The sequence below is a fragment of the Lampetra planeri genome, chromosome 21 (genome assembly GCF_965212315.1).
Source record: "Lampetra planeri chromosome 21, kcLamPlan1.2.h2, whole genome shotgun sequence".
Taxonomy (NCBI): Eukaryota; Metazoa; Chordata; class Hyperoartia; order Petromyzontiformes; family Petromyzontidae; genus Lampetra; species Lampetra planeri.
The window spans coordinates 8447469-8465056 of record NC_136127.1 but is presented as its reverse complement, the minus strand read 5'-3'; the positions used below and the strand labels follow the sequence as shown (position 1 = coordinate 8465056).

At 49.6% G+C, this 17588-nt stretch overlaps 1 protein-coding gene across 2 annotated transcripts in view; it reads right to left on the bottom strand.

Moving 5' to 3' along the window:
- LOC144724632 (uncharacterized) overlaps window positions 1-17588 on the bottom strand; it is a 77163-nt gene that overhangs the window by 24840 nt on the left and 34735 nt on the right. For both annotated transcript variants that reach the window (XM_078603915.1, XM_078603916.1), the window contains 11 exons: window positions 16445-16543; window positions 15975-16028; window positions 14024-14122; window positions 10510-10563; window positions 9590-9643; window positions 8906-8959; window positions 8360-8413; window positions 7451-7495; window positions 5862-5960; window positions 4764-4871; window positions 3594-3647 (listed from right to left, as the gene is read on the bottom strand). In XM_078603915.1, coding sequence (XP_078460041.1) covers window positions 3594-3647; window positions 4764-4871; window positions 5862-5960; window positions 7451-7495; window positions 8360-8413; window positions 8906-8959; window positions 9590-9643; window positions 10510-10563; window positions 14024-14122; window positions 15975-16028; window positions 16445-16543 — 774 coding nt within the window. The remainder of the gene's footprint in view (window positions 1-3593; window positions 3648-4763; window positions 4872-5861; window positions 5961-7450; window positions 7496-8359; window positions 8414-8905; window positions 8960-9589; window positions 9644-10509; window positions 10564-14023; window positions 14123-15974; window positions 16029-16444; window positions 16544-17588) is intronic.

The following is a 17588-nucleotide window of genomic DNA, read 5'->3' as shown; positions in this document are numbered from 1 at the left end:
TACGTGACCCACGATCACATCTTCTGGCGGGGCTGGCGTCGCGTGAGCAAGCACCATTCCCTGACAGATAACGGCCGTTTCCAATCCCGCGTTAAGGACCTGGATAAAGGGGTCGTGGTCGCTTCGCACGAGCGTTTGTGCACACACGAGGTCCGACACCCGCTCAGCTGAACGCGAAGGCCCGATCACAGCACCCCCCATGAACGCGTCGTAATCAAGGGGTTTACGAAACCGGAGGGGAACTAACATCTGAGAGCCAGGAGGAATGTGAATTGTGCACGCCGCCAACGCCTGCACCGTCGTAGATGCGGAGTGCAACCGAGTGGGTGTGGGTAGGAAGGCCATGCGTCGGCCGGAGGGGAGCTCAATACACCCTTTGTTAATGAGAATTTTAATGGGCATCTTCCCCAAGAAATCTGTTCCGAGGAGGCACGGAACGGCGAGGGTTGATGAGACCAAAATGGGCCCAACTAATTGGACGTCAGCAATGCGGATCTGAGCATTGATCCGTCCGGTGATGCCCAACGAACCCCCATTTGCGGCATAGCATGGCACATCAACTGGCTGCAAGGGACGGCATATATCGGGCAAAATGTTATAAATTATGTCTGAAATGATGGTCGCCGACGCACCCGTATCGATCAACATACGAACATCAACGCCCTCGATGGAACCCACTACGGCAGAGGACCCTGCCGCAGCGGCAACGACCCTATGGGCCAACTCGGACCATTGACCCGGTCCGAGCGCCCGGTTGTTCAATGATGGGCCCGAATCCCCCTCCTCAGAAGCATGACCCCCCTGTGTGGTGTGAGGGTGCGTGCTTGTTGTAAGTGGGGGCCGAGAGTGCGAGGTGTCGTGACTCGCCTGGGTATGCCGAGGATACGGTGGTGGCCGAGGCGCCGGAGGTCCTGAAGTCCGGCGTCGGGGGACCCGGCAGCCGGACGCCACATGGCCCCGAAGGCCACAGTTGTGGCAGACGATGGACGCTCCGTCCTGGCGCGAGGTTGGCCGGTCCCGCTGGTGGTGATCTCGCTGGGATCGCCAGTTGGACGATCCGCGATTTTCTGTTGCTGCGAAGGCCTGATGAGGCCCCGAATGCACGTCATAGGCTTGTGCATCAGGTGGGCCTGCGCAGGCGGCGATGGTCGTGTCCTCATCGCAATGTAGGTGTGCTTGGATGCACCTGGCAGCACGTAGCGACGTGAAGTCGTCGTCGTCGTCGGCTGTCGGCATGGCAACTCGAAGCTGGCGGGCCAAGCTCATGAGCTTCTGCAGCACGAGTGACTCCACAGCGTCTTCATCCATGCGAGGGTAGGCAACCTTTGCCATGGCCAGCAGCGCGCTGCGGTACCCCATCGCCGACTCGGAGGCCTTCTTCCTCCTCGCATCGAAGCGGTGACGTGCTTCGGATGGGGGTCCATAAATCAGCCGCATCTGATGAAGGGCATCCGTGAGCGTGGCACGTTTTGCGCGTGGCACAGTAAGGAGTGCTGCGAGGGAGTCGTCGTCGAGCATGGCCGGGAGGCCTTGGAGCGCTTCATACTCCGACCAGCCGGACGTCTCTATAAGAGAGACGAACCGGCGTTCGAACGCTGCCCACTCACCCCCCTCTGAAGAAAATGCCTTGAGTGCCGGCAGGCGTTGCTGGACGTGAGCCAAGCTTTCGTTGCCTGGCAACCCGGCTGAAGCTGGCTTCGCGTTCGCAGCGCTGTCACCCGGCGGTGAGGGACGCAGCGCTGATGACGCGGCGTCATCGGGTTGGCCCACGCTGGGCCCGGAAGTGACGTCGCTCCCAGCGGCCACTGCTCCCCCCGCAGAAGTGACGACACACCCGGATGTATTTGCGGCGGGAACGGCCGCCATCTTTGTGTGGGAGCCGGCGGGATGGTGCGGCCGCTGCGCCTCCTCTCTCCCTGCTGTCTCCGCCTGTGAGCGACGCATGTCGTCCAGGATGGAGACGGTGGCGTGGAGCAGCTCGGTGAGGCGAAGCAGCGTTTCCTCCATTGCTGCTCCCGACGCTGGAGGAAGATCGGCAGGTATGGTGGACGACTGCTGAGCCGGCGGTGCAGCGTCGCTGTCGGCCCGAGTTGGCTGCCCCGTCGCCGCTTGCTCCTCAACATCGCCGTCAGGACTGAAGGTACGTGGCTTACTTCTTGTCTCCATTGCCACTTCTGACGCCAAATGTAACAGGTTCCGGAGACACTTGTAGAGGTAACTTCTTTATTACAATACAACACTCCAACAGTCCAACAGTCCAACAGTCCTGATACTCTGTTACAGCCTAGGTACACAGCCTAGCTACACAGCCTAGATACTCTACTCTGGCTACGCTCCGGAACTCGCCCTCACAAGGTCGTAGAGTCGGGAGTTCCAGACTCCCAGCGCTGGCTCTCACAGCATCCCCGGGTCTTCAGATGGCTGGTCGTGGGTCTTGGGTCTTGAGTTACAACTGGGCCCCGATCGTCCAGGGAGCTCTCCTTTTATGCCTGGTACAACGAGGGGTGGGGCCGTGTGCGCCCCCAGATATCCCACAGAGCACACACAGCCCCCCCCTTTGGCGGCGCCAAGGGGATTAAGCGTCTGGACCCCCTGGGAACTCAACGCCTGGCGCCCAGAGGCTTAGCGTCTGGACCCACCTGGGAACCCAGAGCCCCCAGCAGCCCCTCCCTTCTTATGTCACTACAAATGCACCGCTTGATGAGGGACGGCCTTCCCCACGCCGTACAGGCAGTGCGGGTTATTTGAACATACTTCACAATGCTGGTCAGTGCGGGTTGGTGAAGGCAGAGGGAGAGTACAGAAACATGATGGATTTTGCTGCACTGCCCTCTGCTGCTCACAATGGCTACTCCACCTGTTTAGTGCACGGTATTCGTCCATCCAAGCACGATCCAGGTTCAACCCGACTTAGCTTCCATGGTCTGATGGGGATCGGGCGCTTTACCACGTGATTTGGGCGTCGGTAAATCAACGTGGACTAGTTGGCATACAAGCGGTAGGCGAAATTCTACATATTGCATGTAATGTTCAATAATGGAGTAATCGCTTATGGAATGCCCCATGTGCAGTTTTGGCGACAAGACCAATTAAAACAAGAAACCCCTCAACATTGACATTTGAGATGAATTGCCATGTAATGATAGAAGCTGGCAATAAGCATGCACAGTTCTCATGTGAGCAACACATCCTGACGACACACTGATTGGGGGGAAAGGCAAAGGGCAACTTGCGATACAAACACGCTGCTGTCCTTCGAATAGTATCACACGTGGCCCTTGCTTCCAAAAGATCAATTGGCTCAAAACGTCCGAATATACATCGGTAGTATATAGACCTCCACGTTTTGTGAATTATGCGACCTGTTGCGTAAATCCCGCCACGCAAAACTCATTATTATACCCGGCGACTGTGCTTATAAAAGCAAAATACGGAGCGGGGAGAGAAACAAAATGGACCGCGACACTCGAATAATGCGGTAATAATATAAAGCTCCGTTTTGAGACCGAAGCCGTTCGGATGTAGAGTGACAATTGGTGACAATCGCAAAGGAGCAAGACACGTGTGCGCGCTGCGCTGCGTGAACAACCCACCCTGCCTCCGTCCTTGCCGGGAGCGCCCTCCGGCCCCTTCTCGCCAGAATCTCCCTGTGGGAGGCAAGGCAGGTAAAGAAAACAGAGTGAGATCGAGTTTTATTGAGCAAAGAAACCCGGCTTCCACTTACCCGAAGCCACGCCATCAAAGGGCCCCTTTGTGCTGCCTCAGCACCCGGCAGGGCAATTCACGAGTCGGCGGCGAAGCTGAACTCGTTCATTCATCCTCACTCGGCGTCATTTTCTTTCGTCGGTGATGGTGTTAATTTTTTTGTTTGAGAGTAAGGGGCGGTGAGCGTCTTCTTCTAAGGTCTTCCTTAATGGCACATTTGGCATGCTCGCCACAGCAGGCACCCCGCGTGCCCTGTACGGACACGGACGGGCAGGCTCGCAATGAACTCTTTTTCGCCTCTTTGTAAAGGCGTGTGCTTTCCTCTCAAAAGGTCAAACGTGGCTGTCCTGCTATTGCTTGCGCACGCCTCTGCTAGAGGAGGCTCTGGAGAAGCACCTCTAGAGATGATTTGGCCCACTCTGCCACATATGGACAGGCATCTTGGAAGAGTTGGGAGTACCCACGCTTTTGACCCCGTGGTGTGCCCTCTTTTTACCGCTGGGTGGCCAGAGTTGAGGGAAGGAGGGGGATTTCATAAACATGCCCAAAAATGACAACTGCCTTCCTGGGGACATCAACTGGCGGCCTCTGGGTTGCAAGTGCGGTGTATTAACAATTACATTGCAGCAACCCTTTCTATGCCCATTCAAACTGAGTATATACACATTCCTGCGGAGGGAGCTGGTAGGAACGTTGGGTTGCTCGGTCAATGGCGAGGGTCAACGGCGACGTGGTGTATTCCGCAAATATGCCCGACTGTGAGGGCGGGAACAAGCCGGCGTGAGTAGGTTAAACGTTGAGTTTTATAAGGGCACCACGGGGTGACCAGCCCCTCCCCACCCAGCCCCTCCCCACCCTCCCCTCTCCACCCAGCCCCACCCCTCCCATTTTTGGATGCACGACGGACGGACGGACACAATAATCCCCTGTGGGCTGGTGTAACCAGGAGGTTCCTACCAGTAATATGGAATATATATGGGGTGCAAGTTAGTGAGAGTGAGGACGTAAATGTGAAAGTACTGGTGAGGCGAGTGGTCGGCATCCAAGGTTATCCTCACCCTGTCTCCCTTGGCACCGGAAATGCCCGTCGCTCCCCGCTCGCCCGGCATACCCTGAAGGCCTGGGGGGCCCTGCGCTCCTGGGGGGCCACCGGGACCTGTCGCACCCTGGTACAGACAAAGGGGGGCAGACAGTTGGCCATGGTCGGTTATTATCGTACGCGGCCACACCTGAAAAACGCAACAGAAAAGTGAAACGTGAATGGGGGATGGGCTAATATAAACTAACGTTTTGGTCGTTGGCTCTCTTGCAGAGTTGACAAAGGACCATCGCCCGGAATTGTTATTCTTTCCTACCTGTAAGTTGGCACCTTATCCTCAAGCTGACATTAGCCATATGCTAATGACCTATGCTAATGAGCTGTACGCACCATTTTCTGGCAGTGCAGAAATCATCATCACCATCAGCAGCAGCAGCCACGATCTATCCACTACTGCTGCATGAAGGCCCCCCCCGAACATTGTCACCATCTCTCACATTTTTTTTGCGGCGCCCCAATCAATCTTGCTCGTGCGCACAAGCTGATCTTATCGCTCCATCTCCTCGGTGATCGTGCCCTCGGGTGCGTTCGCTCCTTGGGCTGCCATTCTTTCACCAGTCTCCTCCTATGGCCATCATCTCACCTAGCGATGGTGCGTCCTGCCCAAGCCCGCTCGCTTTCCTTAACTGGAAGTGTTTTGGGTGTCTCCAATTTGCATCAGTTCTCTAATCCACGTGTAGAATGGTCATTATTATATTAGCAGCTTGAAAAGTCTGGGATTCTGCCCATGTTCCAGGCGCTGCCCTTGTGCTCTCATTGGTGATATCCGCCGTCTGCTTTCATGGTGAACGTGAAGGATTTCATCACGTTATTGGAAAAAAGGGTAGGCCGTATGTGCCGACATCATGGTACCAATATCCTATATCGCACCCTACTAATAGACTAATGATGCGTACGCCTTCTAACGTACAGGGGCAGCTGCCACCAGTAACGAGGTCCCCTGCTGCAGCGTGCATCGAGATTACTGCACGGGAAGTGTGGTGTGAATATGAAGCGACCAAGCAAATGATGACGGCGATGATGTTGTTGGTGCTGCCACAGGTACGACGGGGCCTACCTTGGGACCGTCAGTGCCGGGAGTTCCAGGAAGGCCTCGTGCGCCCTGCAGACCCTGGGGTCCTGGGGCTCCTCGCTCACCGGGGAAGCCGCGCTCACCCTGCACGCGACACGGTCACGAAGATTTGAAGCTTTCGTGACTGCAAGGATTCATACTCTTAGTTCTTTCAGGTAAAGTCACGTAGGTAAAAAAATTTTAATCAAAATTAATAAAAATAAAACAATAAATTAATAAAAATAAAACAATAAAAATCACGACCTTTCGGAGGCAACACAAGCTTCCGTCTTCAGGTTTCGGAGGCAACACAAGCTTCCGTCTTCAGGTGAAGACGGAAGCTTGTGTTGCCTCCGAAACGTCGTGATTTTTATTGTTTTATTTTTATTAATTTTAATTTCATTTTTTTACCTACGTGACTTTACCGAAAGAACTAAGAGTACGGTCACGAAGGTGCGGTGTGTTGAACGAGGTCAGGTGTAGAGAAGCGCTGTAAAGTGCTGTAAAAAAATATGATTGGGTGTGGTGGTGTGGGGCGAGGTGCCTGGTTGGGTATGGGGTGTCTTGAGGTGCAATGAGGTATGACGAAGATGGGAAGCGGTGCATTGTGGTGAGGTGCGGGCTTCAATGAAATATCAGACACGCGCACTCGACCAGAGTCAATCTCAAACAATGAGGCCTGCGCTATGAGGAGATAATGCGACGTAAGAAAAACTTGTTATTATAATACATTTTAATTTACGTTCACGCTGAACAGATTTTATCGACTTATGCTTCCAAACCATTATTGTGCGGTGTTTGCCTCTTGTATTTTCTTTCTCTGTGTAGTTTTCAGATTTTCTGTGTTATATATATATGAAAATATACTCCATCATGGGACCTCCTTTGTCAGTACCAAAATATGTGAATAGGTTTTCCCCTTTTTTCTGGCAACAAAACCTATTCTCATATTTTGGTACTGGCTAAGGAGGTCCCATGATATAGTTGCTCACCCCGAACTCTCATTACTCTGATAGTGCATTGTCTTTGTGCTGTACGCCTTTTGGCGTCCTCTGGTCTAACACCGTTTTGAGACGAGGCTCACAAGAAAGCTGTCTCTGGTGTGGACCAATCAGTTTCAAGGACAATGCATATATTATCAGAGTACTTTTTTGTTTGCATTCTGACCACAAGTATTGTGGTTAATGCAGACATGATTCCTTGTCAAAAGGTTTCAATTTGGCGTTTTAACATCTTAACACCTGTTTTGTTGCCAGAAAAATATGGGAAAACCTATTCTCAAAAATATACCCGTTATCACAAAAGTGTTACCCTACAACGCCTGTGCACACACACACGGCGCAGGCTGTGAAAACGCTTGATCATACCACGGACGTGCCAGTCCCGACGGGCACAGGATGAGCTTCAGTGCGTGAAATTTTGAATGGAATCTTTTCCAGGCCCCCCCCCCAAACCGTGCTCCGCCCCTTCCCCCCATATACGGAACTGAGCCCCGGACAGCTCAGGCTGAACTGGAAAAGCTCCGATTAAGCTGCAATGAAAAGGCTGTTTTGCGCTCGTTGAGGATGGTACTTGGGAAATGTGCCACGACTTACCCTTGCACCTGAAACTCCAACCTTGCCCGCTTCACCTGGGACACCCTGGGAAGACAAAAACACTTAAAGCCCCGCGTAAAACGCACCGCAAGGTGCACACTTAACGATGCCTTGGCAACGATCTGCTGCCAGAGCCATTTGCTGGCTGAGTGTGCAACAAATTGGAAAAAAACATGGCACGGTGCATTTTGCCAAACATTTTTTTGCAAATGGTCACGCAGTAAAAGCCAACGCGGCTCGCATGTGAACGATAAAGAGATTGAATTGATTGCCCAGGGCAAAGCGATGTAGGATAATTATACCCATCGCCATAACTTATACACATCAAGATCTTTGCATCTTTTTTTTTCTTTTGACCAATTTGGCAGAGAATGCTCATTTTCAGCATGGCACAGTACAGTACAGAATGCCTTTGAGCTAGCAACTCTGGTGAAACAGATGCCACAGTAAGTTCACATTTGCAGGCAAACATCTAACTTATAGCTATAACAATTTTTCGCAATATATTTTTCATCACAGTTGCTGAGCACGGGTCAAAGACGCAGAACTTTTAGCAGTTAGCGGCTAAACAACACACTTGAACGTGTACTCGATAAGAGCTAATGCGCTTTGAATTGAGCAAGTTACGAGAACTTGGCAAAAGAGACGATGGCAGGGCACGGACGAGCATTATTTTCTGAACAATTAGGCATCTTTTGTATCGCCTCAAACTGCCAGATGGTGCGCGTGTTAGATAATGTTCCGACAGATGATGATCTTGGGACTGAGGTAAGATTAATTCAAACCCATGATGCGTATGCGTCTGTGCTCGCCCGTCACGATGCAATCAAGCATTTTGATTGCGTGCAATTAGCGGTAGCATCCCATTTGCATGTACTATTAATACCTTGATACTAAACAGTGACTCACCTGAGCACCTGGTTTGCCAGCCTCTCCTGGGGGACCGCTAGGTCCGGGAAGACCCTGGAATCATTCAGATACAAAGAGTCAACATCTTCGCAATGCACGGAGCAAATCACAAATGTTAAAATAACTCTTCATGGCATTTAAGTGCTATGTCACACTTTTGATGGTGTTTGCAGTTTCCTCTGAGAATAATCGTCTCTTGACGGTTTGATCATTTTGCCATCATAATTCTGGTATTTGTTTTGTTGTTGGAACATTGGCCTTTGATACAACATTTTGGATGATCCGAAAATAGGAAGCCACAGGAAATGATGGCACCAAAGTGGCGTTAAGTCTGAGATTTTTCCCACCGAAAGAAATGTCACGTGACTTCAGGCGAAGTTGCTTTCGTGAGCACCAAGAAACGTTCAATTATCACATGCAGTAGTGCAAATGATCCAAAATTGTCGTTGAAAAAATGCAACTTTTTTCAAATGTGAAACTCATTCCTAATCCGTCGTGGCTAAGAGCACATCGAGTCTGGTGCTTGGGAGACTGAGGCCTTCTCACCTGGAAGCCAGGAGGTCCAGGTGGGCCACCTTCACCTCGCTCACCGGCTGGGCCCTGGACAGACAATCGATGAGGCACGGTTAACATAAATGCAGCACAGATATATTATATTGCTGCATGTCCTTTCATCATCAGCAGCATCGTAAATGTATTATGTATATTAAAAAAATTACGCAGTAAATAAAAATAGAAATAATAACGTCGACTTATTTTTGCGCAAATGTATCTATTTGTGTTCACAAGAGTCGAGTGAGTGACCTTTTTCTAAAATGCTCTTTTGTGATTTATGATTTTTTTTTTACAGTATATCCATGATTACTGCTGTTACTGACTGGATAAAGTCCATTACATGTAGCTTATGTTGACTGAAACGTATTTCACTGCATCCTGAATGCATCTATTGAAATATATAAAACACCATACGCATTTTCAGCCTCTTCGTCGGTGGGACTAGTATTTTGGAAATGCTTTTTTTCTGTACCCATCCAATCGATTTTTTCCAAGCAACTTAAAAAAACTAATAAATGGCAATCATTCGAACAAAGAACAATTACTTGGGACACCCAGTAAACGGGGTGCACTTCAGTACAGGCGCTTTTCATTAAATATTCTTTACGTTCCGCTCATGATGTTCGAGTGTGTGCGCGCGATCGTGCGTCGTTATTCGCGGGGGTGAGAACGTACAGCGGGGCCAGGAGGACCCTGAGCACCAGTCTCGCCATCCTTTCCTGGCAGGCCCTGCAAAGGCAACATCGCAGCGACATCAGAGACAAGTAGCATCGTTTAAGCAAACTGAATATGTAATTGGCGTTCTGTTACTACCGCATTCTTCAGATTATCAGAAGTATTGCTCATTATCCTGAGAATACTTTGTCTTCTGAAAATCAACGTGTTAATCGAGTTGTTCAAAATCGTCTTGCCGAAGACAGTTCTCCGGGGCAATACGTGACCACCCAGGGGACAGAAGATTGCCACCAGCCATTCAGAATCTTCCAGAAGACCTCTTTCCCAATGTTAAAGTGGCACGCTCGGGAACCTCTTTTCTCCATAGATGTCACCGCATGCCGCAGATTTTTTTTCAAAAAAGATTACCCCAAAGAATACAGCAGTGCCTCGTCTGTCCCATGACCCATTGCTTCCACTTGTCACATGATTTGTGTGATCATTCCGAGCCCTTCCACGTAACACCAATGGATGTTCTGTCTTTCTGCACTGTTTGGTTTTAGCTTATTGGCTGTTGTCATCATTCGCGGCAACGGCATTTGTTCAAAAGGAACATTTTGGACTGTTTTGACATTTTGTGCCTCACCAGTAGAGTGAAGCTTGCTGAACAAATATAATTACACAGACGTGGGCCAAAAGCCCTCCCTATAAATGGCAAGGCCCTGTCTCAACGCAAAAAAGGCAACATTGTATTAGAAACTCACCTAGCACTCATGTGGAGGAGCATCATGGGCAGCAATATTAATGTACTTCTGTTCACCTGCTATATTAAACGGTCGTCGATCCCACCGCTTGTTTCACGAAAAGCGAATGTGGTTGAGCACGCGTGAGAGAGAATGGGACCGCAGATGGGGATGAAGGTGAGAGTCGGGGATGCTTACCCTGAGTCCAGGGGCACCGGGGATTCCCTTCTCTCCAGGCTTGCCAGGCTCTCCCTGTACAGGAAAAAAAAACACAGCAGCGTGGTCAAAACAACTCTGTAGCGTCTTCACCTTGCTCAGAGGATAAGACAATTCAAACATCCGGGGGGGGGGGCGGGTGGGGGTCACAACACGGTTGTTCACGTGGCTATAAGAAATTACAATGGGGGTTGAACCTTCAGCAGGGGTCGCGGTGGGGGTTTGGGTGGGGCGCTTCTTCAGGAAGCATTGATGTCGACAGAGGTATGGAGGGTGAGGTTTGAGAGAGGAATTATTGATTCATGTTCTGCTGATGTAGATGCCACCACCGCCATCATCTATTGCGCGGCGGTTGAACTTACGAATCTCGGTCCGAACAGGCAACCGGACATGCGGACCAGGTTTGTTCTTATCTCTGAAAGTTCGTAAGTCGAATGTGCATAAGTAGATGAGTCCCTGTATGCGTGCAATTACAGCAAAGACTCAGCAAGCGGTTTGACAAAAATGTGCCAAGGCTGTAAGGGGGCACTCTAATGATGCACAGTCGGTCATGTTTCTTTGGTCAGTGCATCGCTGTGCCTCAGGGTGGCAACAAAGCTAAAGATGTAATAAAGTGTCTGAGGTTGATTTCCTGAGGAAACTAATACAGGCAGTAAACCCTGCAGGCAGAAAGTACATACGGTGGATGGGAGTTCCCGACAGAGAGAAGCACTTGACTGGCATAGCCCAGAATATTACATGTACTCCGTATCGTATTTGCATAACAGGTAAGAATAACATGTCGCATAATAAACAGTGCTGTATTTCATTATGCAGCGTGATACGTCTGTGGATACACCACTGGTTTCTAATGACACCAGCGTATGTATCGTTGAATGCTGTAGGTATGTATCGCACTGGTCACGTTGGACAAAGTGTATCAGAAGAGTGTTGTAATACGTGTATATTGATCTTGGTGGGAGACGTGTAGAGCCTTTGAATTGACATGTAGTTATCTCTTCAGATTTGGCCAATTATTTTAGCGGTGTGTATATATATACACGTATTGCCCTGTGCATTGAGGCAACTGCGAGCAGTATGATGTTCTACGCATTATACATATTCATTTTCCGTACGAAAGTGAAGCATTTAATCTTTCATATGTTAGAAATGTCTGTTTTTGCTCGACACATGCTCACGTCAATCAGAATCGCTGTCGTTTTTATAACGACCGGCTTACCCTCATGACAGAGCTGCATCAAGTGACTTTCGCGCGCAATACCGTGATTTTCAAGTTCATCTGGAATTAATTTTAATTAAGAAAAAATGTTTGCTTTTAGCGGGCTCGTTAATTACCGGCATTGCTTGAGGAGCGAACTCGGATATATATCCTTGCCTGCGTTTTACGCGCCGTTCATGGATGAAATCTGCTTTCATCTGAATGCCTTCAGATCCAGTAATGTGTAATGTATGTTGTATGTATGTTGAACCTTCATTCGCACCGAATGTAGCCAACCGTGCTCATCAGAGGCACAGGGGAAGGACAACAAACTAAACAGCAGTTATAAAGAAATTAGTTTTCAATCTAGATGATTTACAAGTGCAATGCACCAGTGGCTTCCTCATATCGGAAGGCAGAGCGTTCCAGACGGCCGCAGAAGCGCATCTTAACGCGCACGAAGCTGTGACCGTCTTTGCTAAATGGCCAGCCAAAAGCCACTGCGAGGATGACCGGATTTCGTGTGATGGTTTATGCTCTTTGACGAGATCAGTAAAGGTATTATTTGTGGCAAACACTTCGTGTGAAACGTATTCGGTCGGCAACCGGAAGACAACGCAGCTCAGCGAGCACTGGATGGACACGGTCGGATCTTGCAGTACCCGGCACGACGACACATGCCAGAGAATTTTGTACATGCTGCAGTTTGGTGATGTCCTTTGCCAGATGTCCCTGGAGTAGTGAGTTGCAGTAAGAGCCGTGTCGATACTATGATATCGATTATAGCTCATCGGATTCCTCCAGCATAAATACATATTTTGAAAAATTAAATGGGCAGAAAGCGAGCGAACGCCCCTACAAATTACTGGCTCATTCGCTCTGAAAGTCACACTGGTCGGCACTGCAAACACCCATATCACTGTTATTTACGGTGGCATCTGTTTGCATTTGTTCTGCAGGAATTCCATTCGTGCTCAATTATGAGGAGCGAGGTACTAAAGAATCCCATTCGAAATCTTTACCATCAGGAAAAAAAAGCCTGATTGACTCCAGGTATAATGCGAGAAAGCGATCAGTGTGTACGGCACTAGACCGTGGGCTAGATTTGGTACGGTGCTGGCATGTGGGTCGAATTGCTTGGCTGGTTTTCACGTAGGACCATAACCAATCAGCTACAAAGAACACTGCAGGACCATGGCAGATGGTGATGGCTTGGGGAGGCCTTCATCCAGCAGTGGATTTATTATGGCTCATGATGGAATGATATAACCCTTTCAAAGACTGGCTTTGCTAGGAATTAAATTACTGGCCGATAAACTTGGTTTGATGATCGAAAATCCTGTGTTCTTACATTGGAATGATACGACAGCAAAAAATGGATATTCAATGTGAAATAGACCGCTTTTAAGAACGATTTACCAAATGTCATAAAGATTAACCCTCTGCCTATTATTTTGAGTGTTTTTAGATCACTTTTGTGTGATAACTGAAAAATGCCAGAATATTCCAGTACAATCTGGAGAAATCATTAAGCATTATTGGAAATCTAGAGAAAACCCATACTCCTCAGACCTGGATTCCAGCACCTTCACGGTGAATCCATTATTAAAGAGCGGTATTCGGAAAAGCGATTTTCCAGTAACGTTGAAATGGAATGTGCAATGATCGATTTTGTAATCAACTAATGAGCCTTCACGCCTTCAATCTTCTCAACCTCACAGTTCTGATGATTCTGTCGATTTATACTCTTGGAGCCTCTGAGTCCCCGAAGAGCCCGACTAATAGCTCTTACAGGTGGTGGGATTCCAACCGTTGCTCATCACTAAACTAAGTGCACTGCCCTTCTCAGGGTCTATCGAAAGACAAAGACAAAGAAAGGCGATTCTTTGCTAAGTTCATCCGACTGCTTTACGCGAGCGGGTACCCCGGGCGTTTCCATCACCCCACGTCAGAGGTCGCAAACGGGTTTTGATTCCTTACCCGTACCCGGCCGCACCATGGTCGCAAATGGGTACCCGTACCCGGCCGGGTACAGGTACCCGTTCCCACCTGTACCCATACCCTACCCGAAATGAGTGACAAACGGTTACTCACCAGTGACTCACGGCCTACCCGTACCCGGCCACACCAGGGTCGCAAACGGGTACCCGTACCCGTACCCGGCCGGGTACGGGTAGCCGGGTATCGGGTAGGGTACGGGTATCGGGTACCCGGTTGCGACCTCTGCCCCATGTGAATGCAAAATAAGGAACCGGTGCAGGCGCTGCGGTGGTGTGTGTTTGGTGCTTGAGTACGTACGCCAGCGCCCTTAGGTCCGGGGAAGCCCATGACTCCGGGCTGGCCGCGAGCACCCTGGGGGCCAGGTGGGCCAGGCCGTCCATCCTCACCCGGAGCACCCTGTCAGAGGAACACAAGATCCCACACTTATGGATCCGCCGCAAAGACATGAGCATAACAATTAAAATTTCATACGCAGAGGTGGCAAGATGTTAACTACCTAGCTCGGTATACAGGAGGTTGTGAGTTTGATTTCGACCCTGATAATGCCTGTATGTGTGGAGTTTGCATTTCCTCCCCGTGTTCGCGTGGATTTTTCTCCGGATCCTCCGTTTTTTTCCCTCCACATTTACAAACATGCTTTTAGAGTATTTGGCTGCTGTACATTTCCACGTGATCCGCCATTTCGTTTGGGCTATCATTTGTGGCCAGGTTCGCTTCTGAAGAAGAGCTATATAGCTCAGTGGACCCTTTCCCCGTAAGATAAAAATACAATGTTTTTGTTTTATACAGCTAAAGGTGCAGCCCTGCAATGATTTCGTCGTGCCACTGCTGGCAGAAGGGCCTTCACTGGATTGCTCTCTCTCTCTAGAGAAAGCCCCCGAGTGCTCCCGATCGTGCAGAGGGTATATATATATATTTTTTCGACTACTCTTCCACGATAGACAGGTGGGACGTACCCACGTTTCACCCCACCGCACGTGTGCTCTGCACATCAAACAAATGCGGTGCGCCCATTTATGCTGCTGGGTAGCCAAGAGGCAGGAAATAAATGAATAAACATCTCCCATTTCAACTGCTGCACCGGGGAAATTGAACGTCAAATTTTGCTATATCGTGGACTGTAATTGTCTAATTACTATGCAGATATAGGCAGTCTAACTTACACGTTATTTTCACGTATAGCTTCATCACATGCGTTACATGGTATCTAAATTACACACCTCAAAGTAATCGATAATTATCTAAATTACACGAGGCAGGGTCAAGTGGTCGTTTGTGTCTGTATTTCATTACTTGAGTAATTTGAATCTATTTCGCCCATCTCTCTGGACCCCCACTACTCTGCCATGGGATTGGCCGTGTGTCACGTGACCACCACCAGAGGGTGCGTTTGGCATGACTTAAGATGTGGTTTGTTGTGGTTTATTTTGTCAGATGTTGGGGGGGGTGGGGGGGGGCAAGTGCCGTTAGCCAATACACGGGCCGGAACTTTGTCTTTGGTTTTGTTTGTAAATGTGGACGGCAGAGGGCAGTGCAGCAAAATCTATTGTGTCGATGCTCCCCGCCTTCATCAACGCGCACTGACGAGCAGCGGTGGTGAAATATGATTAAATAACCCTCACAAGCCACACGGCAATGGGGGAGAGGCCCTCATTCAGCAGTGGGACTGGCGAAAGGGCTGTACATGGACAATACGATGCAATGGAAAATAAATAAATGGAAATCTCAACTCAATTAAAAACTGCCCAAAGAGCAACATAATGCTCTCGTGGACACGGTCACCACTGTTCACGCTCGAGATGAGTTGGCGACAGAGGTGGCGTGGCTCTATTGACCACCGGCATTGATTGGCACGTCATGGCCTAAATCTGTCAATGTGGTGGTGAGCGGTGGTGCAGCTGTTAGCGTGCTGTGCTACGAACCCGGCGACCCGGGTTCGATTCCCGCTCACGGCGAACACGCAGTGACGATTATCTGAACCGGTACTGGCCCTCCCTTAGATAGACTCAGCCTCAAATGAGTACCTGGTGCGGTGTGTAAACATCGTCACCGGGGAGACAAAGGCGGCCGGGCGTGGTGTTGGCCACCCACCCCCTTGCGTGCTGTGCTGCCCTTCATAGGTGCTCGCTAACAGCACTTGCCCCAACAGTCTATCGAGGTTGTACGGGGGATCTTTGTCTTTGTTGTGATCAGTAGCCCAGTGCATGTTGCTGTGTGCCGTGATAGTGAACAGGGATTCATTTCGCACCTGAGGGCCCAGCTTTCCTTCAGCCCCTGGGCTACCTGGACTGCCAGTCAGACCCTGCACACACCCACACACACAAGACACATGTAAAATGCACATTTAAAAACTCGTGCAAAAATTGTGCACCTTTAAAAAAGAAAAGTGTGATCGCTAATATTTAATCGTGCATGAGAGAAGTTTGTAAAATAATTAAATCTCAGATGTATTCATTTTAAATTCAAATAAATGTATTATTGTTTTTAGCCTGTTGGCTTTCCAGGCTAATAATATCCAGCGACCAAGTAACAATTGCCGCTCAGTAACATTGCAACAAATGCTGGGTTATCAGATATTACTGGCAAGAATACTCCGTCATGAAGCTTATTCATACGTGGAGATAGAACGGAGTTCTGCTTACGTTTGCCTTTGCCCACGACACAACATTGCGTAAAATGATATCGTGTTAAAATTAAATGAACGTATGTGCTACTCACACGGGCACCGGGTAGGCCAGCCTCTCCAGGTCGGCCGGGGTCTCCGTTGGCCCCCTTTGGCCCAGCAGGACCCGATGGGCCTCTCTCGCCAGGTGCACCCTGGGAAGGACAACACCGTACTTTACCAGGCCAACGTATCGGCAAGTGCAGCATTGCAATGGGAGACTCCGGCCTGAAGTAGCCGCTCGTTAAACCTGAGCTAACGGCTTCAATGTCAACTCAAATCGGCATCCTTGTGATGGAACGACAGCGGAGGATAATCATTCGCAGGGTGGCCCTGGCTAACTGCGTGGGGGAGGGGGGGTCCCTGCCCTGTTAGGTTTCCATAATTTTTTGATCGCCCTGCTGTTTGTGTAGCTTGGGAATGAGAGGGTAGGAGGTGGGGGCTTCGCTTCGTGCCACCACGCCTAACGCTTCACATCTGGTGAGAGGGGCACACACAGAGATCCGAGAGCGGCGAAATCCACGCACGAGCACCCGCATCTCCCAGTGACCAGCGTCGCTCTCTCGTGATGTGCGCGGCCGTTGGCCACGGCGTGACGTTGGTCAGAGGGGGTCACGCGGTGCCCGAGCGTTTATCGAATCTCGCTTGCTGGGAAAGAATATTGCAAGTAAGCGGGGGACTTCAATTATGGCCACAGTGGCCACATAATGGCCACAGTGGTGTAATACCACATGCTGGGTGGCTGGTGAGTAGAAACTCGAGAGGATGTGATGGATATTGTTACGCAAATCAGCTGGGTGGCTGGTTGTAGCGGATCACAATTATAAGGTTGCGAAGTGCAAATCCTGGTAGGGGGTTCACATTGGCCCATCATCATTCCAGGGCCGATAAAATAAGTACCAATTTGTGGGGAAGTCAACAGTGGTTGTCGTATCGAGATACTCACCCCCTGCCATTGGAATGTGGAATTTCCACCACTGGTTCAGGGTTCATTTGAGCAGGAAATCATGTTAACTTATTTAGTATCAGCAGTACTGTACTAAAATTGGATAGCAAATCAAGTGGCACAAATATGTTCGCACCTGATGGTATTATACAGTAGAAGCTACATAAGATGTCATGGAAATTGTCATGGCCACATGTTTCAGTAAACAAATTGGTATGTCACGATGGGTCGATTCATGGATTAACATAAGTTAT